The sequence below is a fragment of the Heterocephalus glaber genome, unplaced genomic scaffold (genome assembly GCF_053883595.1).
Source record: "Heterocephalus glaber isolate CG9 unplaced genomic scaffold, H.glaber_assembly_v1.0 deba00001593, whole genome shotgun sequence".
In the NCBI taxonomy this organism is placed as follows: domain Eukaryota; kingdom Metazoa; phylum Chordata; class Mammalia; order Rodentia; family Bathyergidae; genus Heterocephalus; species Heterocephalus glaber.
The window spans coordinates 11331649-11359349 of NW_028258368.1; the positions used below are offsets into that span (position 1 = coordinate 11331649).

At 44.3% G+C, this 27701-nt stretch overlaps 1 protein-coding gene across 5 annotated transcripts in view; it reads left to right on the plus strand.

Moving 5' to 3' along the window:
• Nucleotides 1–3943: 3943 nt before the first annotated feature.
• The window catches only part of LOC101711466 (cAMP and cAMP-inhibited cGMP 3',5'-cyclic phosphodiesterase 10A), a 339917-nt gene continuing 316159 nt past the window's right edge, over nucleotides 3944–27701 (plus strand). Inside the window, exon 1 of one of the 5 annotated variants that reach the window (XM_087193588.1) lies at nucleotides 3944–4748. In XM_087193588.1, coding sequence (XP_087049714.1) covers nucleotides 4694–4748 — 55 coding nt within the window. In that variant the 5' untranslated portion in view covers nucleotides 3944–4693. Of the gene's footprint in view, nucleotides 4749–6821; nucleotides 8080–8171; nucleotides 14994–27701 lie in introns of those variants that run through there. The other 4 variants (XM_087193587.1, XM_004856934.3, XM_013076717.3 and 1 more) reach the window with 4 other exon arrangements.

The following is a 27701-nucleotide window of genomic DNA, read 5'->3' on the forward strand; positions in this document are numbered from 1 at the left end:
TGGAAAAGCAGTTGCGGCTAAATGGTAACTATGGTATGATGGCCTTGAAGCCACATTTTGTTTCCTGCATTTTACTTAGATGCTGTGTTTGTTTGTTTTTGGAGACTCTATTAAAGGCATAGTAAGGCTAGGCCAGCCTGTGTACAATAAAACAAATTTCCTGAGTCAAGAAGTTCACTGTGGGACCAAAGGCCCACTGCTAGGCCTTTTGGGAAGGAGAGGAGGCTCCAGTCCACCCACAACATGCAAATGATCCGCCCATCTGGAGTCTTTCCTCTGTGACTCCCCTGGGACCACCTTAATCATCAGCAAGTGGGAGGATTACTTCCTCTTGCTCCCTGCCAGTTGGCTGGCTTGGGCAAAGGCCTCTAAGATGTCTCTTGCTACTCAACTCTATCACACACTTGACCTTAGGCCAGGTGGGTCCTTTTAAAATCAACACTATGGCATGGAAGCAACACCAACTAACACTTGACCTTGGTGCACTCTTCTGTGATGATAAACTTGGCACAGGAATGTCCTTCAACAGAGGTTCTCAGAGCAACTTGGATGAACGTCTTCCAATTAGCAGAAAGTAAAATTAGCTGTTAGGGGTATTTCCAGTCAGGAGAAAACACATTTGACTCTCTAGTATAGTTTTGCAAATAAGAGTTGTGTTACATAAATACTTTTTGGTACCAATAGTAATGATGACAGGTTATCTGTAGAAAGCAAGAGTCCTCATTCAGGATTATTTTAACATATAGGTGTAAAGCAGGGTAATGGGCCAGGAACCCATGACGCGTAGGTGGAGATTTCTGGAAATTTCTAATAAAAATCTCCATCAGAATTGGAATGCTGGAAGGAGAAGGAAAAAAGTATATTTCCAGGTGGCCTATCAGTCATAATGATGGAACTGAAGATGAGAAGTCAGAGAGGAACAGCTATCTGAATGCTGGAGGTGACCCTGGTTCTCATATTGTTCCCTTTGGCTGTACCCTGTTGGATGAAATCAAATCCTTGTCACATTCTTACTGAAATTTGTCCTCCATTGTTGGGAGAAAAGGGCCAGGAAACCCATCTCTGCAGGAGGGCAGAGAAAGCCCCTGATGCTGACCTTGCCTCCTGTAGTGACCACTGATGGTAGGAGTACAAAATAGGAACACAGAGTCATTAAACTCCAATTTTGGAATCAAAGAAGATGAATGTGACCAGAACATTACAAAAGATGTCACTTGCTCTCAAATTCCCCTTTCTTCAACTACTGATGTTGCAAATTTCTTTTGATTCTCAGAACAAATGCTGGAAAAGCAACACTGCACATCCTTCGGCTTCTATGCTATTTTCCCCAAGAGTCCATTTCAAAAGATTTAATATACAAAGCTCTTTTACACCTCACAATAGGCTGCCTTTGCAGATGCCAATGGATGCTCTGTGAGTTGATAGTCCAGGCTATGGCCTTCAATTGTGTAAAATCCAAATCCCTGAAAACATAACCTGGACACTGTTCTAATACAGCATGATGTGCGTCAGTGCTTTAAGCTCCCTGTTTCCTTTTGGGACTTTAATAAGAGAAGCTCAGGGACAGAAAAGCTTTGCGTTCTTCTCTTGAAAACCTGTCATCTTTATAAGTCAAGGTCTGATGTCAGAACCATCCACCCATGTGAATGAACTCTCCCTCTGCCTCATACCCTTGAATGCCCATCTCACTGTGGCCTGGATGGAAACAAAACTTAGAGGGTCCACTTGTGCCCCAGGCCATTACCTTGCTTTGTGTTTGAGACAAACTGAAAGGAATCAATGCTTTGGATCAAATCAATCATTGTGCTCTTTATTTTTGAGATAGAGCTCAAAAAAGCAACACTATTTGTTTTTCTGTAGCTGCCTCCCTTTACATACATCTCAAGGCCCATTGTAGAAATTTGGCTATTAAAATTAGTAAGGTTGGCAAAAAATATTCCCAAGCAGCAGATGAAGGCCTACTTATTTCAAATAACATTGACAACAATACACCATTTGAACATCACATGATAACTTGCAGGTGTTGCAGTGTCAGAATAGAGAGACCCAGGGGTGATTTGGGTATCCTGGCTGCCCCTGTCTGCTCAGTGACACAGAAGGTATTCACAGGGATCAGGACAGACATCTCGGATATCTTTAGTGATTTCAGCCCTTGAAACCCACCACACAGCCAATCCTCCTTACCTGCCTGCCCTTCCACCATCCTTTCCTACCCAGATGCTTAAGCTCTCTCAAAGAAATATTTTCTTTCTTTTAGGGTTATCATTACTACTATTTTTATGAGATATAATTCTTTCATATTGCCTTTCTTTGATTCCTGAAACACTGTTTCAAATGAAATTTATATATCTTACTTATAAACACTTGGTGAAAGTGCTGATTATTTAAACAGAACTAATGATCGCACTCAAATTTATATCTGGTTTTAAAAATTGAAAATGTCAGCATTCTATAAAGGCCAATGGGTTTCTAAAGTGATCTGGAAGTTTTTAATGGTGAATCTTTGGAATTTAGTTTTGTGTTGTAATTCAGCAGTGTTATATAGGAGCATCAGTACTCAAGATGGTTATCACCAGAACTTAGTAGTGATTACCATATAAGCTTAGCGACCCTGACCAACATTGGTATCCTTACTGACAGCCATTATACAGAGATCATTCTCAAGAGGGAATTAAGTGTTTTGCTTTTCACCTTTGGAAATTTCTATTTGGATCTAATTTTAATCAAGAAACACATATGGCCCCTTTCTCAGATGGAATGGACTCTTGAAATTTATTGGAAACATTCAAGTTTCAGCCATCTGCATGTTATAAGAAATATTCTAATTGAAAAATAGACACTATTTTGATGTTTATTAAAAAGAATAATATAACTTAAACTGGTTATTACTTGTTTTATAAAGTGATAAACTTTTAATTTGTTTTATAGTTACTTCATTTGAATTAAAAAAGACATTTAATTCAAATCAAAGATCTAGGAATATGAGTAGTAGTTACAGGAGTTGTTTTATTATCCTTAGTCTGTTGTCAAGGCTTTCTTATTGAAAGTATTAGTATTTCTTTATTGAAGATATTAATATTTTTTTACTAGAATTATAATAGCCTTATTTTTTTTAGCCTCGATTATGACAATACTGTAAAACATACCCTTCTCTTTACTCTAGATGGGTTAGCATCAACAGTAATAGAAATTTGTCACTAGTTAGCATGCATGTGACAGGTAGGAAAACAATTACTGAGTTCCTATCACTTGCCGGTCTTCATTAAATATTATGAATGGTAAGACACTGGATGTCAAGCTGTTTAAAACAAAAGTGTCAACACAAATCACATGTGCATTAGCTGTCTTGGGAAGGAGTGCAGGGTAACATGCTACTTTGAGCAGATAAAATACATAAGTTCCAGGAGGCTTAGATAACAAAGACATAATGGATTGAGGATGAGTGACATTGAAGGAGGCTTCCTGATAAGAAAAACTTTGAACTAGTAGTGAAAGATTTGATGGGTTTTGAGAGGTCATGAATAACTGCCTGGTGGCTGAAGTCCATTTCAACATACTTGATGGTGAATAAATTATCTTTTAGAATGCAGTTTGTGGATATAGCACCTGCATGACATACATGTTGATAATTTACTAGGTATTAAATTGAGAAGTCTGACTTAAGAACAATAGCCACTTGCTTTGAATTGTTTTGCTATGTATTTTAAATAAATTACAAAAATTAATATCAAGTTAAAGAGAGAGTATCTTTTAATGGACTTCATCTGTTTAAGTAGGTAAGTTTAACATATAATTGAGCTTTGTTTTTTCTAATATTAATGAAGGTTATTAACATTTTAAAAGAGAAAGTAGGTTTTTCAAGAATCGGTGATGTGAAATTTATAGTTGTAAAGAGTAATATTTAAGTTATAAAATAAAATCAGTAAAAAAAAAGAACTTTTATCTTTACCAAACAGTTCATAAAATGTTAACCATATTAGCAATGAATGTATCTCTTAGGTTATTAAAAGAGTATGTAGTTAAATTCTTATGAAGAAATGTTACAAGGTTTGAGGATAATTATCTGTTAAAAATTTATTAGGCTCTACTTTGACCCTTCTTTTTAAGAGTATATAATCCAAATTAGGTAATAAGCAGGCAGGTATTATTTCCAGTAAAAATAAAATTTTAGGCATAAAATACTAAAAGTAGTACAGAAATAATATTTCAAAAATTATTATGGAAGACTGGGAAGCTTCAGCCTACTCAGAGTTACATAGGTCTACTCAGGTAAGGCTTTGTTACTTGTATAAAACTCTCTGGATCAGTTTTGGGGGCAAAGATTGTACACGAATGCCTTGTGTTCTTTTAAAATGTTGATGTAGGAATAATGTCATCGTAATTTTGACATCTTTGCTGGTGTTAAGTCTTTCAGTTTTTATTCCCTATAATTTAGGGTGACATTTCCTCATCTTGGAATGAGGGAAATCCTTCACTTTACTGAGAATATTGCAGTCAAGCGGATTTCTCCCATTTTGTGCTCCTGATAACCACAGTTCTGGTATCTGATGTCATTCTGATGGTTAACTGTATTGCCAACTTTATATGCACCGTTTACTCAGTTGTACGGCAGTATGTTTATTCATAAAAGATTTGGAGTAATTAATATTGACAGATTTCTTTTTCTGATACACCATTAGAGAAACTCAAAGGGATGGAAAAGAATTCGAAAGAAACACATTCTACAGGTGCGGGAACGTCTGAGTACCGTGAGTGAAAAGTCTTTCTGTCTGTGTTTGTAATTTAAACCTCAACTACACAATAGATCTGAAGAATGGCAAAGTGCCCGGGAGCCTGTGAGACTTATGTGAACACACGTGTACACAAGTATTCAGTCAAAAGAATGATCAAAATTTAATTGATCATCAGTCAACAACTTCTTTTCCGTTGTCTTGCTTTGTGATTTTTTCATTTCTCCAGGAAATGTGTCCCCTCCAGCAAGCAGTCAGAGAAAAGAAGGATGAAAACTGGAAAGAAATTCTGGGAAGGGGTTGATATGAACTCTATAGAGTTTGTGTTGTCCTGCTTAGCCAATACTCCCACAACAAATATTTGATGTTTTCCTTTCCCTGTACCTGAAAGGTGGCTCGACATTCAAGTGCAAATCTTCTTGTAACTGGAAGATCAATGTGTTGACCCCCAAAACGCAGTTGATAAACGGTAAACGGCAAGAGAACCATTATGAGAGTAAGAGAATAAACGATAAACACCCTGAGGGGAAACTCACCTCCCCTAAATGTGCTAAAGCCCAGTCCTCGCCCACAGCAAACCGCGCTCTCAGAGAAGTAACAAGTGTCGCGCTGCGCGGCCGAAGAAGCTGCTGGCGGGAGACCGTGGCCAGAAACCAGCGGCATTGTCTCTCTGCCTAGTTTTTCATTTGCGGGGCCGAGGATACACAGGCAGCGGCACCCCCCACCCCGCCCCCCGCCCCCGCCCAGCTTCTAAGGTATGAGTCTCTGGAATAATTTTCTTGTTCTGCAAATTCAGGGATTCTGACCTAGTGAAAGCACCGACTGGCGCTTGTTACATGAGACACCCAGTCTTTCCAAGAATCGCTGAGGAATCCGTGGACTTTCGTGAGGAGAAGAGAGGCCCCACCTCCCTGGAGTCCTGGAGTCCCACCTGCTCAGTTTGGTGCAAACGCAAGTCCTCCCTTCTCCACTCTGGGGGTTTTGGATGGGAATCGGGAAAAGCACTAACTAGGGAAGAATCCAGACTGTTTCAAAATAAAAACACGTTGAAACTGGATAGGGAGAAGAAAATGTGGAGAAGGAGAGCGGGCCTGGGGCGCTTGCCTAGAGCCCTACCCGGGTGAGACTTTCATGAACAAAGTGGATTCAGATTTGTTCAGTACAGCCACTGCTCCGCCGCGCGCCGCGCGCTCGGGTGACCGACTGCCTTGCCCTCCGCGAAAGCTGGACTGTGGCGCGAGCGCAGGAAGGGGCCTCAGTTCAAGGAGTCTGAACTTGGGTTACTGCCCCGCGCTGGGAACCTAAGAGCGCAGGGTCGCTGCCGCTGTGCGTGCCTGCGAAAACTCGCCCACAGCACAGCTGTGGGCTCCCGCTCTCCAACTTCTCCAAACTTTTGTTCTGAGCTCCCATTGGGCAGCACAGTTCTCTTCGGTAGCAACTGTCTGGGTTCCTAGCCATGGAAGGGGCCCAAGAGGGCTCCTAGAAAGCCACCAGTGAGGAGGCTGCTAGAGTATTTTAGGGTGATGTTCTCATTGTTTTTCGTGTTGGAGCCATAGTTTACTCTTTCCATTCTCTGTCCCCATTGGGACAAACTGGACGTGTGTACATGAAGTTTGTGTTAACGTGACCATTGGAAAGGAAGTCCCGAGGATGAACAGTCTTTCAAACCTTGGGTTTACTAGACATTCTGTGCTTGCTTTAAACTCCTACCAAATGTTCCAGTTTGAACTCTCCTCCTGGGAGCTCTGACGGAGAACTGTTCGGTTGGGCTGCTGGCTCACCAGCGGGAGGATTCCCTGGCCCAGGCGATCAACAGGCCAACGTGGCTCGCCCAACAGCACATAGGTGGAGCCGCTGCAGGGCTTCGAGTTTAGAATACATAACAGTGGACCCCTATGTGAAGAGTCCTGGAGACCCGCAGCCGCATCTCTCCCGGGTCGCGGGTCCAGGGTGCACACACACACGTGCCCAGAGGGCCGCCGGGGTGTGGGGCCTCGAGCGGTGGGGCCCAGACCCCGCTGGCTCGCTGTGCGGGTGCGGGCGGCGGCGGCGTGGGGAGAGCCTGCTCCGCCAGTGGGCGTCTTCTGCTACCACCGCCTCTTCTGCCGGCAGCGGCACTGCGGCGCTTTTCTCCGCTGCTCCCGAGCAGTCGCCTAGGCTCAGGCGTCGGAGCGCGCACACACCACGCCACGCCTGCAGGCAGCCTCTCCGCAGCCCCTCGCCCGGCCAGGGAGGACGCAGATCGCGTGCGCCAGCTGGTAGCCTGGCGACGGCGCCGAGTCTCGCCCCGAACCCCGGATCGTCCTGCACCTAAAGCGGAGCGCAATGTGAAGGGCTGGGCCGGCCGGGAGGGCCGGAGAAGACGGGAGAGCAGGACCATACACGCCCCGGGGCCGACCGGCCGGCGAGGGCAGGTCCTGCGGGGGCGGGGCCCGCCCAGTCCTTCCCGCGGGCCGCCTGCCCCCGGGGCAGCGGGAGAAGAGGGCCATGGCCAGCCCGGAGGAACCTCGCACTCCCCGCCCCCGAGCTCTGCGGCTAGTGGCCGGGGACGCGCCGGGCTCTGGCCCCGGACAACTCTGCGCGGAACCCGGACGCGGCGCGGCCGGCGAGGGGAGCGCGGCGGGCCCAGGCCTGGCCCCTGAGCTGCCTGGCGGCAGCCGGAACGAACACGCCGCGCCCTCGCGCCCGCCCCCCTCCCCGGCAGGCCGCGCCAGCCCCGCGGGGGGCCCGGGCGCCCTCTCAGTGCTCGGCGCAGGCGGCTGGGTGGCGGCCCGCGTTCCTCGCGCGCTCGCCTTCTCCTCCCCTGTCCCCTCCTCCCCATCTTCCCTCTACTTCTGGCCGCCGCCCCCCCTGCCCCCTCCCCCCTTTCTCCCCTCCGCGCCTGCCTTCCACCTCCCCGCGCGTCTCCCAGGAAGGGAGGGCACAGCGGCGACTCGAGGAGGCGGCGGCGATGCTGGCGGCGGCGGTGGAGGAGGACAAGAAGCAGCTTCCTTGAACGGCCCCCCCGGCAGCAGTCCCCGCGGCGGCGGCGGGAGGCGGCGACTCTTCCTCTCGCTCGCGCTCCAGGGCTTGCTGCTCCCCGTGCGCGCCGGGACCCGCCCGCCGCCGCCGCCCCGGCTCCCCTTCTGCCCAGCCGCGCGCGGCGCGGGCTCCCCTAGCTTTCTGAGCGCCGGCAGGGGCTGTCCTGGCCCCGGCCCCGCAGGAAGCGGCCGAACTCCGCGACGGCCCCGAGGCGCCGGCTGCGCCCTCGCTGCTGCCTCGCCGCTGCTTTTCGGCTCCGACATGGAAGATGGATCTTCTAATAGTACGAGCTGCTTCCGAAGGCTGACCGAGTGTTTCCTGAGCCCCAGTAAGTGGCTTGGCCCCGCGCTGCCGTGGGGGACGGCGGTCAGGGGTCTCGGACCACCGGGAGGGAAGGGAGTTATGGAGGTGGGCGGCGGTCAAGGTGTGTGGGTCGGGGCGGTCAGCGCCCGGCCAGCTTCCCTGGAAGGGCAGGAAGCTGGTGGCACCCCGGTGGCGCGCGGGAGCGTCCGTTAGCGCTGGAACGCCGGGCTTTCCCAGGTTCTGCGCGCGCGGTGGAAGCCTGAATGGGGGCTGTAGGAGCAGGGTGTGTAAATGGGACCTGCACCTCGTCCCGGGCCCTCGGGCTGTTTCTGGCCACGAGGGCCAGGGACGTATTTATACTTGCAACTTTGTCCCCACTTAGGACAGATTCCTGGTTTTCTGCAGCCTTTGACCCCTTGGCTAGAGTAAACATGTTTCCTTCCCTCCTGGTGACCCTCCTGCTAGGTCTCTGTGACCGGGGCGAGGGTAGGCCGGACCCCAGACCAGGAGCTTCCAAATGTGGAGGCTGTCGGCGCCCCTTTCCCACAGTGACCATGTTGTAGAGCTTGGAGTCGGGGTAGAAATATATGCGCCACGGTGGAGAGGACGTGCCCCCACTCAGCGTCCATCTGATGCCCATGACACTGAGGGTTAGCATATTCGAGTCGGTAAAGAAAGAGAAAGGACAATGGGATGTTAGCGTGGAAGAAGAAGGTGCGGCGGGTTCCTACTCGCGGGACGATCGTTGCTTGACTACCCTGCCTTGCCACCCTCGGGTGCCGGGCTTAGAGCGCGCGGGGTAGGGGCGGCAGGAGGCAAGCCACGGGGGAAGGGGGACCAGATCAGGCAAAAAAGTCAGAGCTTCTCTAGAACAAGGAGGTGAGCTGGCTGTGTAGCACGAAGAGGCGCCGGATGCACACAGGAGGGAGTCGCTGCTGCCGTGGATGGCGGGCGAGCTGAGGGAGCGCGGGAGGACAGGGCGGCAGGGGGCGAGGCGAGGCCGGGTGGATCGCGTCATGGTCCGGGAGGCTGCGCCTGTGGGGCACCGGACGACTCGGGCGTCAGCCCTGGCGGGCGCGGCTGCCCTAGGCCCTAAGCGTGGCTTTTGTGCCGCCGTCTGCCGCGTGCGCACCCAAGCCTTTGTTTGCTCCTCGCTCTCGAACCGCGTTTCCAGGGCGCTTTTCTCCCAGCGAAATCTCCTTCAGGTTGCTGTTTAGGCTTCCCACTTCCAATGGCAGTTCACTTCTCAGCCCCTGCTGCTCCAGGACACACGGGGTTGAACCCCTCCTCGTGGCCAGAGCTTTTCAGGGCACTTGGAGTGCCCATTGCCCATTCACCTTTGGGGTGCAGCCACCAGGTATGCCGATGTGTTCCTACAGGAAGGTCTCTTATCTTTTACAATACTGCTTCCCTGGTATGGCTCACAGTGGCCAAGTGGCCCAGTATCCTCTTTTACAGCCCTGTGTGGGCTTTAGCTGCCTGTGGTTCTCTGCTTGGTACCTACCCTTTTGACTTGATTGGCCTTGAGGGCATGGGCCCTTTTGCTCCAGCTTCTCTTGGCCCTATGCCTTCTACCAGGTATTGCCTCTCCACCCTGCCTTGGGTGTCCCTGGAATTCAGGACCCATGGATAATGCATTGAAAAGTGATATGAATCTGGTACCAATGGGGTGAGCTGTGGCCTTGATTACTGCCCTTAGATCTGGCTAGCAGAGACATTTTTTACTGACTCATAGAGACTAGAACTGGAGCCCCACCTAAGGCTTAGGATAGGACTGGAGTTGCTTGGGGTTCCCTTCCTGGTGCATTCCTGAATTCCTTCTTCCCAAAATAAGTGTCTCCTGTCTTCCTTGGCAACTCATGGTGTGTGTGTGTGGGGGGGGGGGGTTATGATGAGAGCTGTACCTTGGGTGATAGATACTTATGGGCAGATGATGGTATAGAGTTGCAGAAGTGCAAGCATATGGAAGCAACACATCCTAGGTAGATGAAGGAGTTTCTGTATGCTGCTCTGACTGCTGCCTGCCTGTTCAGGTGGGGCTGGCATTGTGATGGATGCTTTGGAGAAGGAAGAACAGCTCAGGAGAGAAGCTTAAGTTGTTCCAGGGGCCCTTAGCTGGGTTTTTGCTTTAGGAAGACGGGACACCTGGAGAAGTGGGTCTTGAAAGTATCCACTCTGCACACAGTTTCACCTGGGAGAAGTGGAAGCCTCTGGAAGTGAGGCCAGCCATGGCAAGAGTGGCCCCACTTTGTGCCCCCGACCCCAGAAACAGCCTGGGGTTTGGTTTGGACAGGAGCCAAAGGCTCCCAAGCCTCATTTGGGACTCTACTAAGGTAGTACTTACTAAAGTATTTTAAACATCATCTACTAGTAGACCCTCCTCACACAAGGAGGGGAAGAGAAGATTGATCCTAAGCGGGAGACTGTTCTCTGCTCTGACCTCTGGGTCTTCTTTGGAATCTTTCTGTCTGTTGGTACATACAAAGCCACCTTCCTCTCAACTACTACAATACCTGAAGCTTGGCTGACTTTTCTGATATTTTCATTAAAAATAACCCTTTTTGAAAACAAATTCTAGATTCTATAAAAATATAAAATTTCCCAAATGTATACAGATGTGTCTGAGTATTGAGTGTTTATTCCCTTTTTGTCTTTTAGTTTGATTTCTTTATCTGACAAACAAGTCCTCATATAAAGGCTGCTGTGTCCAATTATAGTTTGTACAAATGCCTATTTCATTTTTGTTATGAAAAATAAAATCATATATTGAAGGTACAGTACCCTAATTCCGTGCCTGTTTATTTTAACTTTGCATTTTGGTGCACACTAATCCACAGTTTCACTCCATCAAGCACTAAATACTTATCAAAAGCTACTGTCATATGCCAAGTCCTGTCCTGGCCAGGCCCCAGAGTCTCAAGCCAAATAGAAGAACCTATCCTGAGTTTGCCAACTGGTAGGGAAGAAGGAACTGCTCCGAAGTGGATATGATTGTAAATGTTCAGTGTTACAAGTTGCCAATGGTCGACATGCCTGATGTACTCACTCTGTCTTTATCAGGCAATTCCTGGCTTTATTTCTTGTCATCTGCTGACCTGTGGACTCTTTGTTGTTCACCCAGCTTCACAGTTCATTCCTGTGGGTGTTGCTGCTCAAAACTGTGGGCCCAGGATTTAGCTCAGTAGCACCGAACCTGCCTTGTAAATACAAGGTACCGAGTTTGATCCTCAGTACCAAAAAAATAAATAAATAAAAATAAAATTGGAGAGATCAGGTGTGCCAGAGCAATCCAGTGAATCCATTTTGCAATGTGAAGTGTATGTACAATGTTGAGCCAAGAAGTTGTGCTGGCCAAGGCCAGTATGGACTGCACTTAGCCTTTTGGATCAGATAACACAGGCTGTCTGCACCGGGTAGTCAGTGTCATTGCCCCAGTGTGTCCTGGCTGGAGGGATGCAGCTGAGGGGAGTTCATGAGGCACACATCTGGAAGAAGAATTTTGAGGATGAGTTCAGAAAACAACCCTAAGGGTGGTTAGAAGCCATAAGTTCCCCCAGATCTCTGTCATGTTTATGTTTTACCAGTAAGCTGTGCTAAATGACACACAGACATCTAGAAAAAGCAGAACAGGTTGGTCAAGAAGGTTACAAAGACAGGAAAATAAGATAGCAAAGATTTGTAAATATGGAGTGCAGATTTCTTCAGACACAATTTACTGTGTATTGCTCAAATATTCAAAACAGAAAATGCATGTTTGCAGGCATTGAGGATGTTAAGTATGTTCACACCCATCACCAGCCACCCTTACTCTGTCTCCTGAGATGTGAGAACTGTGTGGCCAACACTGGAACAGGCTGAGGTAAATATAATTCCTCTTAAGAGCAAATATGCTTAACTCTTACAAGCTACACTAGACTTCACATTTCATATATCTTTTATGGGCTCCATGAAGCTGAGTATGTCGAGGAAAACAAGACCCCCACCACGATACTAGAAATGGATGTAGGTCGGTGGACAGCCAGCTGATAGCTGGTAGGTGAGGACCTACACAGTGTAAGGCCGAGATGGTAACTGTTTCCCCACTGGATATGATGTGCCAACATAGATGCTCTAGCAGATGACCAGCAAAGTAAGACTGAATTCCTGCCACGCTGGGTGTGGGCAGTGTCATCAACTATCCATGGAGGGGTGAGCTGTCTTTTGGCTGGCTAATCAGTCCAAAGAGCAGAGCTATTTAAACTGGGTGGGATTATTTAGGTTTTTAATATTCAATTCTATGAAATTCTACTTTTATTTTGAGAAAAAAAACCTATATGGACAGAGATAGTTCCTAAGAGTTTAAATCAAAAGGAGTCGCATCATTAAAAGATTGTGTCTTCTGCCATCTTCACCTGAGACTGGCCTTAAGTAATTTTTGCACCTAACCAACCCCTTTCCTGTCCCACTAGGGAAGTAATGCATTGCAGTGGATAGTTTGCAGTAGAAGCAAATATTTTGTTTCCTGTAAAGCAGGCTAAACGTGATGTGGCAAATATTTCATCAGTTAATGCATTGTGAATTCTTGTTTGTTTAAAAATGGCCCATGCAGTCTGAGGGGAGAAAAAAAATAATTTTCACGTAAAAGGAATTTTTTCTCTTAGAAGGAAAACTGAGTTGTCATTCAGAACATTTTAATTTCCTTTTAAAACATAAATGAAGCTCCTGCAGTTGATCTTTTCTCTATGTCTGTCTAAAGGAAAACTCCCAGGGACTGAACAACTCAGGATCTTGGAAAAACGATAGCAGGTGCATGCCATTCCTCTTTACCTATAGCACCTGCCACTTCTGGACTTGTCCTGCTCTATTGACATACCTGTTTTCTCATCTTCCCTCTGTAGAGTTCAGGGCAGTGGGAGCCCGAGACTCAAGCTTCTTTGATTATATCTCTGAAAATATGACAGTGCCTGAGATATATGTAGAAGGTATTTATATACAAAGATACTTATGTACGAGAAGAAATGTGAAGATGAAAAGTGACTCAAACAAAATGAAATGTTGTACTTCTCTGGGGCACCTAGAAATTTATGAGCATATGTGGGAAGCTTGCTCTGTGTTCTAGGGGCCCAGGATTCAAAGGTATGTGAGACAAAACCAGTTCTCCCAAGAGGCATGCTGCTTTAGGAGACAGACAAGGGTTCACTCACCTGCTCACCAATAGGGCTGGCGAGGTGGCTTCCGGGCCAGTGAGGACAGACACCCTGTGTGCAGGGACTTCAGCAGGGAGGCCTGGCTAAAGGTTGAGGGTGGGAAGGGGAGGGTTCTCTGGAGACCTTGCAGGCCTGGTAAAGCTACCTCAGGAGCTGCAGGTTGAAGTATGACCGGGGTCCCAGTGGCGAAGGGCTGGGCTTAGCCAAGGACCCTTTACAAAGAACAGTGCTCTGAGGACTGAGCAGGCAAGAAGGCCACCTTCCTGGTACGGCTGGTATTCTTTGTGGCTGATTTCTGGCAGAGTCATCAACAGGAGCCCAGCTCAGACAGGGACCATACTTGGTAAGTCAGGGAGAAGAAGTTAGAAGCAATAGTGGACAGTGATAGTAACATGGCTGTGTGATTGACTGTACACGTGGGAGATGCTGGACTCCTTAGTTTCTGGATTGAAACCACTGGGCAATGGCCAGAGAACAAGGTATCAGAATTGAGCACCTAGAGTGTGTCCTGCACAGTCCTAGGTAGGAGGGATCTCAGCTTATGTGGTAGCTGCTATTTAATAATGTAGACAATGAAACAAACAAGAAAAAAAAATCAAAAGAGCTGGGCAGTGAATAAAAACTGAGAGCGGACTCAGTTTGTCTATGAAGGTGACTCTGGGCAGGAACAGTTAAACAGGGGTCTGAGTGGCACAGAACAGACTGCTCCAGGCAGAGGTTACTCTGGGCTGGAGGCCGAATGAAGGCCTTGTTGCTGGAGCTCAGAGCCAAGCAGAATGCTGGAATGTAACGGAGCCACAGAGGCAGATGGGCCAGAGCAGGGCTTTGTAAGTCAGAGGGAAAACTGTATTTTACTCCCCATACTGAGGGGAGCTCTTGGAAGGTTCAGAGCCTGTTGTGGGCTGTGTTCTTCTCTCCGAAACTCATCCTGTCCTGGAAGTAGGGAGACCACAGAGGCCACTACAGTTGTCAAGACAGGAGATGCAGGTGACTCAGGTTAGGGTGGTTAGGATAACAGTGAAATGTGGGGGCACGGGAGGTGTTCAGAGACAGCAGGTGGTTTGGACATGTGGAGCAAAGGCGGAGAGGACTCAGTGTGCATGCCTGGGTGTCTGCAGGAAAGAATGCTACCTGGTGGCGCTGTTTCCAGGGAGAGGCCTGCAGAAGAGCATGGGCGGCACTAGGATCAGATTTTGGGGCTGGCAGTGAAAAGGCTGGGTTGCCTGCCTACTGCACAGTGCTGGTATAGAAGATGTGAAAAAGTCAGTTAGACATACAAAATTTAGAAACAGAAGACTGACCAGACTGGAGAGTAGAAACTGTAATACCGGCATTTAAAGTCATAGGATTGGATAACCATAGGGAGGCTATGTAGATGCTTCATGTGAACTTTGAACACCCCAGTCGACACACACGTAGAGTTGATGGTTGAACAATATCTTGATGCAATGTAAGGGCTCCACTAAAGCTTGAGGAATGAAAGGACAGCCCTCCAGAATGCTGTGGCATGAATCGGATTACAAATAGATTTGTGACTCCTTAGCACCAAGGTAATAGTGGAGAATGGAAATTGGAAATGAACGGTGGAAGTGAGAAGAGGGCAAGGACAGACGTGATAGAGAAAGGAAGAAGAACTGGGGAATGCCCTGAACAGGAGTGGTCTGAGCAGGAGGAGGTGATATGGAACAGAATTTGCCATGGATCTCAAAAGAGGAACCTCAAGACAGAAGAGGCCAGGTGCCCCAGAGGTCAAGTAAGTTTCAGCAGCCAGTGTGTCTCTAGTGGCCGTGGTCCATAGAAAACCCTTTGAGTTGTTGGGGGGGAATTCATGGTAGGTGAACTTGTCCTGGGCAGTTTTAATCTTTGGTAAAGGAAAGATGGGAGAGAACCTCATAACTGCTGGTGGATGGTGGTGGTTTCTTCACCATAGAGGCCAGCCTTGAGAATGATTATTTGCTGAAGAAGAGGAACTGGAACAAGGGGCCAGGATTCAGGAAATGTGAAGTAGGATGATGATGTGGTGGTGGTGGGGCTCCTGCAGAAAGTGACTGGGAGGCGAGCACCTGGCAGATGAAAGATGGACATCTTCGTTATGGAGGTCATCTTTTTTGTATGAGGGAAGTGGTAGGTGCCAGGAGCACAGGGTTGGTAGATGATGTGATGCACAAATGTGTATTGAGTTTCTGTTATGCACTAGTTACTGCTCAATTGTGGCAATAAATATGTCAGGACCAACCTGTTCCTTGCTTGCAGAGTTGCCATCTGATGTATCCAGATAAGACACAAAGCAGTGAGGGCAAATCTTAATGAATGACTGTTGGAAGAAGGGTCACAAGTGGGATACAGCATGCCTTAGTGGCATTCCGTTGCCTAGAGGGTTCTGTTGAGCTCCTTAGCATGTTCCTGTAGAGCTTGTGCGTTTGCCTTCTGCCTCCTACTCTCTCTGTACATCATGTTGCTTGTAGTTGGTAAACTTCTGTCTGTCCTGGGTCACCCTATCTTCTCTGATGGAACGCTCCCTCCGGTCAGCTGCTTGTCCTGGACTCCCTTCCTCCCCATGTTTTGTTATTTTCCTCTCATCTGCATTTCCACATAACCTGGTGCTCGAGATCGTTCGCGTTTGTGTCCATGTTGCAGTGGCCAGTGTGTTCCTTGTAGGGCACGTTTTATTCATTTTCTTCACCTCAGTGCCTAGATATTGCCAACCACATGATGCCTAATGAGTGAAATAAGTAAGTGAAGGTGTCAAAGTGGGAGAAAATGAGCAAAATGATCTTTATATATTTTAATTTTCCCAAAGGGAAAGAGAAAATGAAATAAAGTGGTTGCAGAGTTTTGCTGGTATAACTTGAAGCTTCATTTGATTGATTGTTTTTTTTTTTTTTCCCATGTAATTCGAATACACTCTTTGGCACCCATGCCCAGGCTTTTGCGTCACAGTGCACACAATAATTCACATGCAGTGAGGTCAACGGGAGCTGCAGCCCAAGTCCAGAGGAAGGAGAGAGATGCCTAGTAGACATTTGTGAAACCTCAGCTTTCTTTCCTGAGGCTGTGATAAAAAGCTTTTAACTTTGACAAACACATTTTCTGCATAGCAAAGGCAAAGTGTTGCATATAAAGTGCTGAAACAATGCCACATGTTTGGATATGATGAATTATTTATAAAAATAGAAGCGTATTTGGACTTTTAAAAGTTGGCAAGTTCTGTGTAAGGAGCAGTTTTGCATGAAGAACAGTTCCCTTTGATGAAAAAGTAAAAAAGGAAGAGAAGGTGATTTGCAGGCCAGGAGAGTGGAGGTCAGTGATGTGAGATCCAATCTGGGCTATTTGTACATAATGTATTCTATGTGTTTCTGCACTATAGTTTTAGCTCCTTCTAAGATAAAGTGTAAAATGGTTTCTGAAAGGACTGGACTACAGTTTTCCCTGGATTTGGTAATTGTGCATGTTCTCAGTTGTACTCAGCGTTACATACATTTTGGGTTTTCCTTTTGTTCCAGGATCAGAAGTTCACTTCGGAAAACATTCACGTGCAGTCTAATCAGTCTTCATATCTTTTAGGATAATACTCTTTGTGTCTCATGATTAAATGTATCATCAAATTTTTAAGGCAGTTGTAAGACTTCAATAATTAGGACACCATGATGCTGACATGTAGGAGGGTAGACAAACCAGCCCAGCAGAATGAAAAGGTTTAAAGACCTAGACACTTGCAGGAATCTAGTGTATTGTGAGTGTCATCGAATATGTAGAAGAAAAGATAGTTGAATAGATGCTTTGGAGAAAAGTACATATTCATCCAGAAAAAATGAAATCATTCCAAATGGAGCATATATTTAAATATAAAAAAGGAAACTATAAAAAGAAAAATCAAACAAGGAAATTTCTCTTTAGCCTTGGTGTGGAGAGAACTGTTTAAAGTCTGACTCAAAGTCTAGATGTAACTGAAGAAAGGATTAACATTAAGAAATAAAACAAAACTAAACTCCTTTGCATGGCCCCCAATACTGTAAAGGAAGTCCTGAGTGTTTCTGTACAGTTCCCTGCAAACAAGCCCCTGCTTTTCTGCCTCTCTCACCTTCTGTGGTGTTCTGAGAATCAGCAGCACCAAACTGCTGATGTGGGCACTAGCGATGACATTTGGGGCTCACTAGGTATATTTTTACCTGTCAGTTTTGCAGTAATTAATAAGCTTTATAACACAGTTAGCAATTTTATGAGGAAGCAGGTACTCATACATTTCTGGTAAGAGTATCAATTGATACAATCTTTGAAGGAGATAATTTGGCAATATTGATTAATATTAAAAATGCATGTGCTCATTAAACCAGTAATTCTACATCTGGGATTTTATCATTCAGTTATAATCACACGTGGGCAAAATGACTTAATAGGAGATCATATATAGTACGGTATTGTTTGAAATAGAACATTGGAAACCACATAAAGATCTACCAGCATGGGCCTGGTTAAATAACACTCGAGGCAGTAAAAATGAATGCACTTACAATAAAAAAATGTATAAACACTTGCACTCACACATGTATATATTTGCACACACATTTTCTGTTAGAAAGGACAATACAAATATATCATTGTGTCTGTAATTGTTCAAAGAAAGTGGAAAGAAGCACAAGAAATTATTAATGACACTGGGCAGTGTGAGGCGCCAAAAGGAGGAGCGGGAATAAGAGTTGAAGGAAGATGTCTCAAAGTATACTGTTTTATCTTTTTAAAAAATGTTTGAATATATGTTACTACCTATTCAGAAATTACATTTAAAAATAAGTGAGAACTTGTTGAAATACCATTTAATTGGCCATGAGTTGCCTATTTTGTTGTTGACAGGATCTTTCTGATGTATTTTTATTGTCTTCTGAGATCCTTGTTTCATTTTTCAGCTCCTAAAGTTTGTTCAGTTGGTTTTTGCCTTCCTCTAGCTTCCCATTTATGTCTCCTACACAAGATCCCCAAATGTCAAGCCATGAATATTAAAAATATTGCATGCATCAATATCCCTCACCACTTTTCTATCAACTCCTTTTCTACATCATGCACAGATTTGAAAATGGAAAAAAATTACTTCTATTTTAATGTAATTTCTGACTCTGGTAGAGTCAATTATTCATATGTAAGATACGAACTATTGTTTAAACTGTTGGTGAGCTGCCCAGCCATCTTCATCTGGTAGAAATCATTACATTTGGCAGGAAACTGAATGTCTTCATTGTGAGGATGTGAGCTTTACATTCTAGTACTTCTCAAGTGAGTGAAAGTGCACCCTTGGATGGTATTGGTACTTAGATATACTAAGTGGGTGTCCTGACTGTTTATTATACAAACAGTCCTAATGTAACAGTGACTTGATTACTAGTTTAGGGCAGGGACAGTGGGGACTTACACTCTCACTGCCCCTCAGCAGGCATTGCAGAGATGGGGTGGAGATGTTCTGTGGGGAGGTGCTGGCATCCAAGTGGATGGCCTGACAGCTCTCTGTCCAAGCCAGGATGAATGGTTTCCCTCTGGCAGCACCTGAATTATTCAGACCCTCATATTTGATTCTGTTTTTGGGTTAAAGTTGATGCAGTTTCGATGAGTTTCTAAGTGGGCTCCTTTCCTTTCCCCTTATGCTTCCCCTTCGTTTGGGTATCAGCCCTACTTATTTATTTTCCTGTATCCTGCTTACAATGTTGACATTCTTCTTTGTCTTATCACTTAATATTATTTCCTTCTAGTCCACCCATTGGTTTTATTTTAGCTGCTGCTTCCTTCCTAGTTACTGGATTTTGTGAGAACGCCTCCTAACCTTAGAGTCAGCCTGATATAACTTGTGGAGGCTTTTTCTGAAGACCTTGCATTGATTTTTTTTGAGGGTTCTGTGGCAGAACCTTGTCAGCTTGTGTACTGTTGGGCTTCTTTCTCTAGGGCACTCTGCTTTCAGCTCACTGTGCTTCTGAAGCCTTGATTCTGGCTGCTCTTTTTTCCCTTGGTGTACAGTATGGGCAGGCGGTGGGGAGAAGGTGGCATCATGGTCCTTTCACCCGGCAGAGTGCTGTGAATCCTTCAGAGGCTCAGCAGGCCACTTTATGTTAGAGATTATTCTTTATGAATAACATTAGTGCCCTAGTTTAATTCATCTCTCATAAGACCTAGCTGTATCTGAGAGTTTTGGCACCTTCTGTGTTTTGTAACTGTTCTGTTCTGTTTTGTCAAATGGGCCATCATTAGGAAAACTGTCAGTTTTTTAAACTAAGTTTTGAATTTTTGTTTTGTTTTGTGTTGGTGCATTTTGAAATGTATCTTGGCCAAGTTTTTGAGATTCAGAGTTGTTATGACCTCTTGCATTAGGGCTACAGTCTGGTCGGAGATGCCATTGATAGTGGACAGAGTAAGATCGTCACTCCCAGGTTTGAAGCTGAATTCATTTCACCCTGAATGCATGTATTAATTACATAGTAGACAGCTTTAGAGAGGGATGTGCGTGTAGAAAGAGACACAATTGATTTTCATTCATTTATTTCCTTCCTGTTGATGCACTGTTGGTCCTTGTCAGTTTACCTTGTGCTTTGTGATTGGCAACTTCTCAGTAAGAGAAGTAGACAGTTGTGTGTTGAGAAATTGCCTGGGTGTGTTCATTGAGTGAGTGTTGAGAGGACAGTGCTGCCTAAGGACTAATTAGAGCAGGGTGTGGAGCCAGCCCAACATGCCCTGGAGTGCTGGCTTTGTCCCAGCCAGCCTGCTGTGAGCAGCAGTGTTCATGGCAGTGCCTTGAGCAGAGGAAGTGGAAAGACACGCTGGCCCTTGTCACTTCTGTGGATTCTGAGCCACACCGGAGTCTCCTGTGAAATGGCGGCATGGTGGGCAGAGGAAGACAAGGCTGCTGGAGCATCCACTTGGCTGGGAAAGGTGTTTCTTTGTAGTTACAGGAAGTAAGGCTTCTGGACACACTGATAGCAGGAAAGGCTGGAGTCGCCCAGCAGTTCCACTTTCTTGGCAAGAAATTAAAGGAAAATGTGTTGAAAATAAAAGGGAAGAATTCTTAGAAGAGAGAAAACAACAACAAAAAAAGTGTTACTAGAATTCTTCCATTTAAGGGAAACTATTTGGAAAGGTCTCCATAGTCATTTTCCCTATTTATGAGCCCCCACACCACCAGAAGGGGTGATCTCTGACCTCCCTGGTCCCTGAACATTGGCTGGCCCCTGACTCAAGGGGAATGTCCCTGTGGTGGCGGCGGTGGTGGTGAGGGCCCAGCTGCACCTTGAGTGGGAAGAAGGTGGCCTGGGGCTCTGGAAGCCCAGGGCATCCAGAGGGTGAGCCTAAGGGGGACACTTATCACTTCCCTCACCTCTGGCTCTCTAGACTAGTGATGGTGAACCTTTTAGAGCTTTAAATAACAGCATAGAGCTGGCTGCACCATGGTTGCTGTAGGTTTGCCACCACTGCTCTAAACCATTAGCCCATGGACACCATCACTTACATTTGATTTGTTGTAAGCTTCCCCTTGTAACTGGTTATTTATTTAATTTAGAACGTTTTTTGATTTTTGGTGTATCTTCTTAATCAACTACACGAGCAGTCTTAGTCCTGTTCATGCATATTAAATTTTTGTCTTGCAATTGAATTCATTCCTACTTGTAGAAAAATAAAGATGTCCCTACAAGCACTTTTCTCCTTCAGGGTAAATTTTGACAAAGCTACATTTTAAGTACCTCTAAAAACATTCTATGTCTAGTTTATGTAATCTGAAACAGAGCTATCAATAAGTTATATTAACTTAAAACTCTACAAATGGAGGAATTGCGCTTTTTATTTGTTACAGTATTTTGAAATTCTTTAAATCTCAGCTCTGCTTAATTTCTTTTTTCTTTTTTTTTGGTACCAGGGATCACACTTGGGACCTTGCGCTTGCGAGGCAGGTGACAGAACCACTGAGCTAAATCCCCGGCCCTTTTCTTAATTTCTTAGAACTATAGTTTCCTGTTCTGTAAAATCGGTGTTCATTAAACAATGTTAGATTCTCTTCAGTGCTTTTTCTTCAGAAGAAAATTGCAGACTTGCTTTAAGTCATAATACTTTGGAGTTTTCTTAATTATAAAAATGTTTCTTTTGTAAAATTTAATAATGTTTAACAATTTAATAATATTTAATAATTTAATACTTGTAATATTTAAATATTAAGTATGAGAGGCTCAGCTAAGTCTTTTAATATAAAAAGAAAAGAAAATGCAGAGCAGTTTTCAGAGTTGCTTAAAATGTTTTTTCTGTTTTTTTTTTTTTAAAAGAAACCATGACTTCATAAAAGGGTCTGTAAATGAATGTCCTTGTGTTCCTGGGGTGGGGACAGGCTGCAGGGAGGCCTTTGCCCTCCTGTCCCTAAGGCTGTGTGGAATTGTCCCCTGCTCCATGCCAGTCTGGCCCATTTTCCTGAGAAGACTCGAGCAAGGTCCTATTTTGGGATGTGACCTGCTGCTGAGCTAGTGGGGCGATTCTGCCTCTTTATACTTGTTTCCTGCCTTACATAAGGATGCTGTTCTCATGGGAGAAAAGATGTGACACTGTCTGCAGCCGTGTTTAGTAGTTGTTTTGGTGACATTAACAGCTGGCTGAAGTAAGTATGCTTTTAAGGAGATCTCAGTCATTTGCCAGCATAGATTTCGCCAGATTTAAGTGTGGCTGTATTTCTGTCAGGCCAGACTCTGACTCCAGTGATTTTCTGAATTACTTAGTTTTCATCAAACAAAGATTTCTCTGGACTGCAGTTTCCTGCTTTGGGTTTCTTGTAATCAGAGCCTGAGAGAGGGCGAGGTCATTTGATTATAGAGGTGATTCCAGCAGACAGAAGTGGGGGAGTGAAACAAGGGTCACGGGCATGAGGGAAAGAAAGCTAGCAGGAAGAGTTACTGAGATGGCCCACGTGGTGTATGAGAGCCTGGTTTCATCAGAGTCCATCCCAGGGATAGGAGCAGTGGCAGCTAGCTCTGCACTCCCAGGTGCTGCTTGCTGGAGTGGGCACACATGGCCCAGCTGGGGATGCTAGACTGAGAGCAGTGAGGGTGGAATGCACCTGAAGCAGGGTGCTGACCTCTTAGGTAAGTCTGACTCAGTCAGGATAGGCCACCACCACTGTGACAGACACCAGAAGTGTCTGAGAGCATGTGGCACCATGCACCGGAGCATCTGCAGCTAACAGAGCCCTCACAGTGGACAACATTTACTTTCTTCATCCCAGTGCTATAATGTGAAGCATATGATTTTTAAAGAGCATTCATTGATCTTTAAATTTTTCTTGAGGCCTGTATAAATCCAAACAATTGTACTTGTTTTGTACCTAATGTGTTTTAAGGTAAAATTATGATTATCCAGAGGCAGAGCATTTCACTATCAAAGATAGATTAATTTATATTCTCATATACTATTTAGTAAGGCAGAAATATGAATACACATATTTTAAAAGGGATTTTAGTAAAAGAATTTGGAAAAAGAAAAAGTTTTCTGATTAACCCTCAGTTAGTGAGAATGTTCAGTAAACTAGAACATTCTGTGCAGAGAACACTCATATTATCAAGAATTTTCACTATTTTGGGGCTTCTAGACTGCAGCTTTTTTTAGTATCTCTTCCAGATAATGTATGAAAACTGTACAGGGAGTGCTACTTTCATTGTGAATTTGGCACAGAGGGGGTTTAGTTTAATAAAACATTACCTTTATTATTGCACTTACCTGGGTCAGAAACTTGTATAAAGTAAATGATTAAATTATTAAAATGGTGACCACACACCATTAATGATACAGACCACTTTAAATACTAAAAGTAGTACATCTATAAAAATGCCTATGTGAAATCTCTGTCTCAGAGTGGGGCAGACTTTTTCTGTTTGAGGCCAGAAAGCAGGTCTTTCAGACTCGGAGAGGCCTCTGGTCTCTGTGGCAGCCACTCCGCTCTGCCATTGTAGCCTTAAAGCACAGATAGGGCACAGGCATCTGAGTTTTTTGTTGTGTTCCAACCAAATTATATTACAAAAACAGTAGTGGGCTCTAGTGTGTGGACTCCTCCCTGCATTAGAAGAATACATTATTTTTGATGAACATAGATTTCTCCCTTCAGTTTCTCCCCTTGGAACTGCATTCCAGTGGAAAGAGGTCCCATTACTATATGGTATTCATGGTCTGGGATGTGGACTGGGGCAACCAGCATGTTTTCCTGGCCCTTTTCTCTGATGGTGCCTTGTTTGGGGCACAACCCTCTGCTCCCAAATTAACTTTTAGATTTTTACCTAGAATTTGTATCACTGATTTTCATGTTTTGTAATATCTTATAGTCCTAAATTGCTCTACAAAGACAGAAATCAAGAGGCATATTATATAAATATGTAACCATTCCTAAGAACTGTGAGAGGTATGATCAACCTATATGATGAACATTGAAATTAAAAATTTATTACAGTAAAAGACACATTGCAATTAATTCACCTCAAAATAGTTCCCTTCACTTCTAACACACTTATCTCAGCATTCTTGCCACTTTCTGAAGCAGTTCTGGAATCCTCTTCCTGAGTGTCTTATGAAGTGTGATTAAAAAAAAATGGTGCTGCTGCCCATTGCCATCCTTCTGAAAGACAGGCTTATAAAAACATTAAAACATTACAGTGTGTCCTCATCTTCCTCATTCACTAGATCTGGCACCATGTGACTTCTGACTCTTCCCCAGAGTCAAAATGACCATGAAAGGTAAATGTTTTGAATTGATTTGGAACAGTGGGGCAGCCATGACAGTGCAGCTTATGATACTCATGAAAGAACTGCTTTAAAAAGTGTCAAGAATGATGGGATAAGTGTGTTTGATGTGAGAGCAAGTATTTTGAGGGGGATTGATGGCACTGAGTCTTTCTGTAATAAGTTTATTAACATATTTAAACATTCACTGTATTTTTTTACTAGCACTGAGTATGAGGTATGTGGATTTCTTTTGGCAAAGTACTTTATTGTAAATATTTTACATATGGTGGAACTGATTTGGAGAGAGGACAGCACTATATCTTTTTTTTGTGGAAAACCACATTAGTACACATACAAGTTGCTCACATAGTATGCAGAATGACCAGTTGAGATCTCTGTTACGTACATCCATGCTCTTTTTTTCTTAATTTATTGCTAAGAATCCTAGTGAAGATTTGGGTAGTGCGGCATTGCTTATTTAAATATATTGGGAAAATTTCAGCAGGCCTATGTAATAAAGGTACAATATACATGCTGCACAATAATGTATTGTCATAATTATAATACATTATTGTGCAGTGATGAATGCAGTAATGAGAGAAAGATGTAATGAGTACCTTACAGGGGAGAAGGCCAAGGGGAAACCCTGGGCCCCCTCCATGTATGAGGTCCAGGGATAAAGTCGCAGGTAGAATTCACTTAGGGCAGCTGAAGGAAGACTCCAAGTCCTATGGATTTTTGAAATGGGAATCCTTTAACAGTTGTCTTCAAACTGACGTGTCCACTGTCAAGAGGGCACACGGACAAAACAATTTTTGTGTCTCCACCCTTCATTGAGACTTTTTAAAAACCAAACTTGTTTGAGGATATCTGCCTAGAACAGGCTTGCCAGTTCTGCATTCTTTTTTCAATTTTATTTTTAATTGACCGATAAGAATTGTGCACAATTATGGTATATGTGTGATTTTTAATATATGCATACATTGTGGGATGATTAAATCAAGCTAAGTAACATATGCATCACCTCACCTACTCCTCAGTTTTTGTAGTGAGAATATTGAAAAATACTCATTTAGCAATTTTGAAATATAAAATATATTTTTTATTAATTATGGCTGCTATGCTATACAGTAGATCTCTAAATGTTTTCCTCCTGCCTAACTGAAGCTTTGTAGCCACTGATCAATATTTTCCCTGTCCCTATCCCCCTAATCTCCAGCCCCTTTCTACTCTGCTTATGTGATTTTAACTTTTTAAGATTTCACGTGTAATTGAGATCATGTGGTATTTATCTTTCTGTGCCTGGCTTATTTTACTTATCTACTTTCCCTTTCACAAATTGACCTTGTCCCATTTCCAAAAGAAGAAAAACATACCTTTTTTTCTATCCAGAATTGTACTATGATTCATTGCCCCAGAGTGTAAAAATCTCTGGGGTCCTGAACAATGGTACATTCTTAGAAGAATCTGAACCTGAGAGAGGGGTTAGGGAGAACAAAACAAGGAGAACTTCAATGATCCTCCTGAGCTTTATTTCACCAGGTCAGCAAACTTGTGGCAAGGCTCATGTTTGTACCCATCCATCCATCCACCTATCCACTCACCTATACCATCGTGAACTCAGTCACCCAGTCCATCCATCTGTCCATGCATCCATCCACCCACCCATTTGTTTTAGAATTATCATTCAGAAGTGAGAAGTTGTCACGGGGACAAAATTTAGAATTTATATTTAAATTATAAAATAACCCTTTGAGACAGAAATTAGATCTGATTCAGCTATTTGGTTAATGCTGATGATTGGCTTTCCACAAAGATTATGTGTAGATGGACTTCATAAACTGAATGAGCTATTCCTTACCTCCAAAGTTTTGATAAGAATACATCTAAGGCCTATTTGTTGTAAAAATATATGGGAACATACATCATTTGCAACTATTTAAATCTATGATAAAATTTTTATATGTCAACTTAAAAATGTGTGATAGGGTACAAATTCTTTTGAAAGTATGCTGCAAAAGAATGAATGCAAAGGGTGCTTTCGATCTGAATTAACAAATTAGATGTAAGTGAATTATCTGGGCTGGATGCCATTTCTCCCACCCAAGAGTATTTTCAAGCCATAAGTTGGTGTAGTAAAGCCAGCCAGTATAAAGATTACAGAAAGAGACTTACTGACGATTTGGCTGACAGGTCTCTTTATTAAGACCAGAAGGGGCTGCGGGAATTGTCTTCCTACTCTTAATCAGCCAGTGCCACTGAAGATCATTTGGGAGGGTGAGATTCTCAGTGCTTTGAGGCTACTACCCCTCAAGTATCTCTGTAATTATATTTTGTTTTAATGTCCACATTATATAGCTGTCTTCCCTAGTAGAATTTAGTTCAATTCAGTGAGTGTGTTTTGAGTTCTTCATGTGTGTTGACATAGCAGTGGACAAGTAAGTGTCCAAGAACTTAGTGAGCCTATGGTTTAGTGGTCAAGGCAGACCTAAACAAAATACTGCATTCAGAGGTGGGAAGAAGTCTCCCCAAGGAAGTGACAAAGGAGGAAGAAGGGACTGAGCTGGGCAGTGTGAACATGGGGTTAGCGGAGGGGAGGTGTTTCTGTCAGAGGGAGCCACACCAGCAGAGATGTGGATGGGGAATTCTTGGCCAAGTGTATAGGCTTGAGTCCAGGTGTAGCAGGTTAGAAGAGCAACGTTATGGTGTGCTGCTTCCGCAGAGTCCAAGCAAAAAGTTACATTCCCCACAAATGAACAGATTACACACACTCTCATATGTCCCCCTGGACCTCAGAGGAAATGGAATCCATGTGAGGGCATGCCACAGCGAGTCTGCTTGGTGTCCTAGGGAATGGAATCTGCCCAGTGCTACTGTCAGAGGTGGCACAGGGTGACAGACACACGTACATATAGATTTTCAGTTTTGAAAATTGTTTTCTATTTGTTATCTTATTTGGTTTTCCCAACAGCCTAACCAGGATGATTCCTAAGCAGAATGAATCTCAGAGCCTGAGACCTTACCTCCTAGCACTGTGAGCAGCACCCTGTGTGTTCCCTCCTGGCTGCAACTCAGGTCTTGCTTGACAGGGTGTGTCATTGCTGAGTGGCCAGCCTCTCCCATGATGGACGATAGCCACCCTGTGGTGCCACTGAGGCTGGCATTTCTGAGGGAGGACATTATTTTTCAGAGTACTGAAGAGTAACTTTTAAATCACCTGTGTTTAATGATTTATAGTATTTTAGATATAAATCTTTTACAAATGTGTGATAACTTTTCTTATTTTCTTAGACGTAATATTGTGAATTTAATTTTTAACTTTATAACAATAATTATTTTTTCATAATAAAGAATTGCCTTTTAAAGGACTGTGGGTTTACACTTCTAATTGCTGCTGTAATTAAGAACCTCAGCTGATGAGGCATTTCTCTCATCTTTCTTCTAACTTTTAAAGTTTTTGTAGGTGTTAGTCGCCCTTGTTGTGTCCATGCCTCTGGAAAAGCATGGCCTCTTCCCTGCTCTGGTCATCAGTGGGTCTGTTGTCTCTGTTCCCATAAGGCACATGGCTGGGCAAGTTGTCAGCCAGCCTTGAACGTGGGAAGAACTAAGGGGCTTGCCACAGATGTCACCACTTCCTGACAGCTCTTCTGCCTGCAGAGACAGTAGTTATTGGAGCAGTGATATCAGATGTGTAGTATATTTTTGTGTGTGAGTATTGTGAATGTTTCCCTGTCCTGCT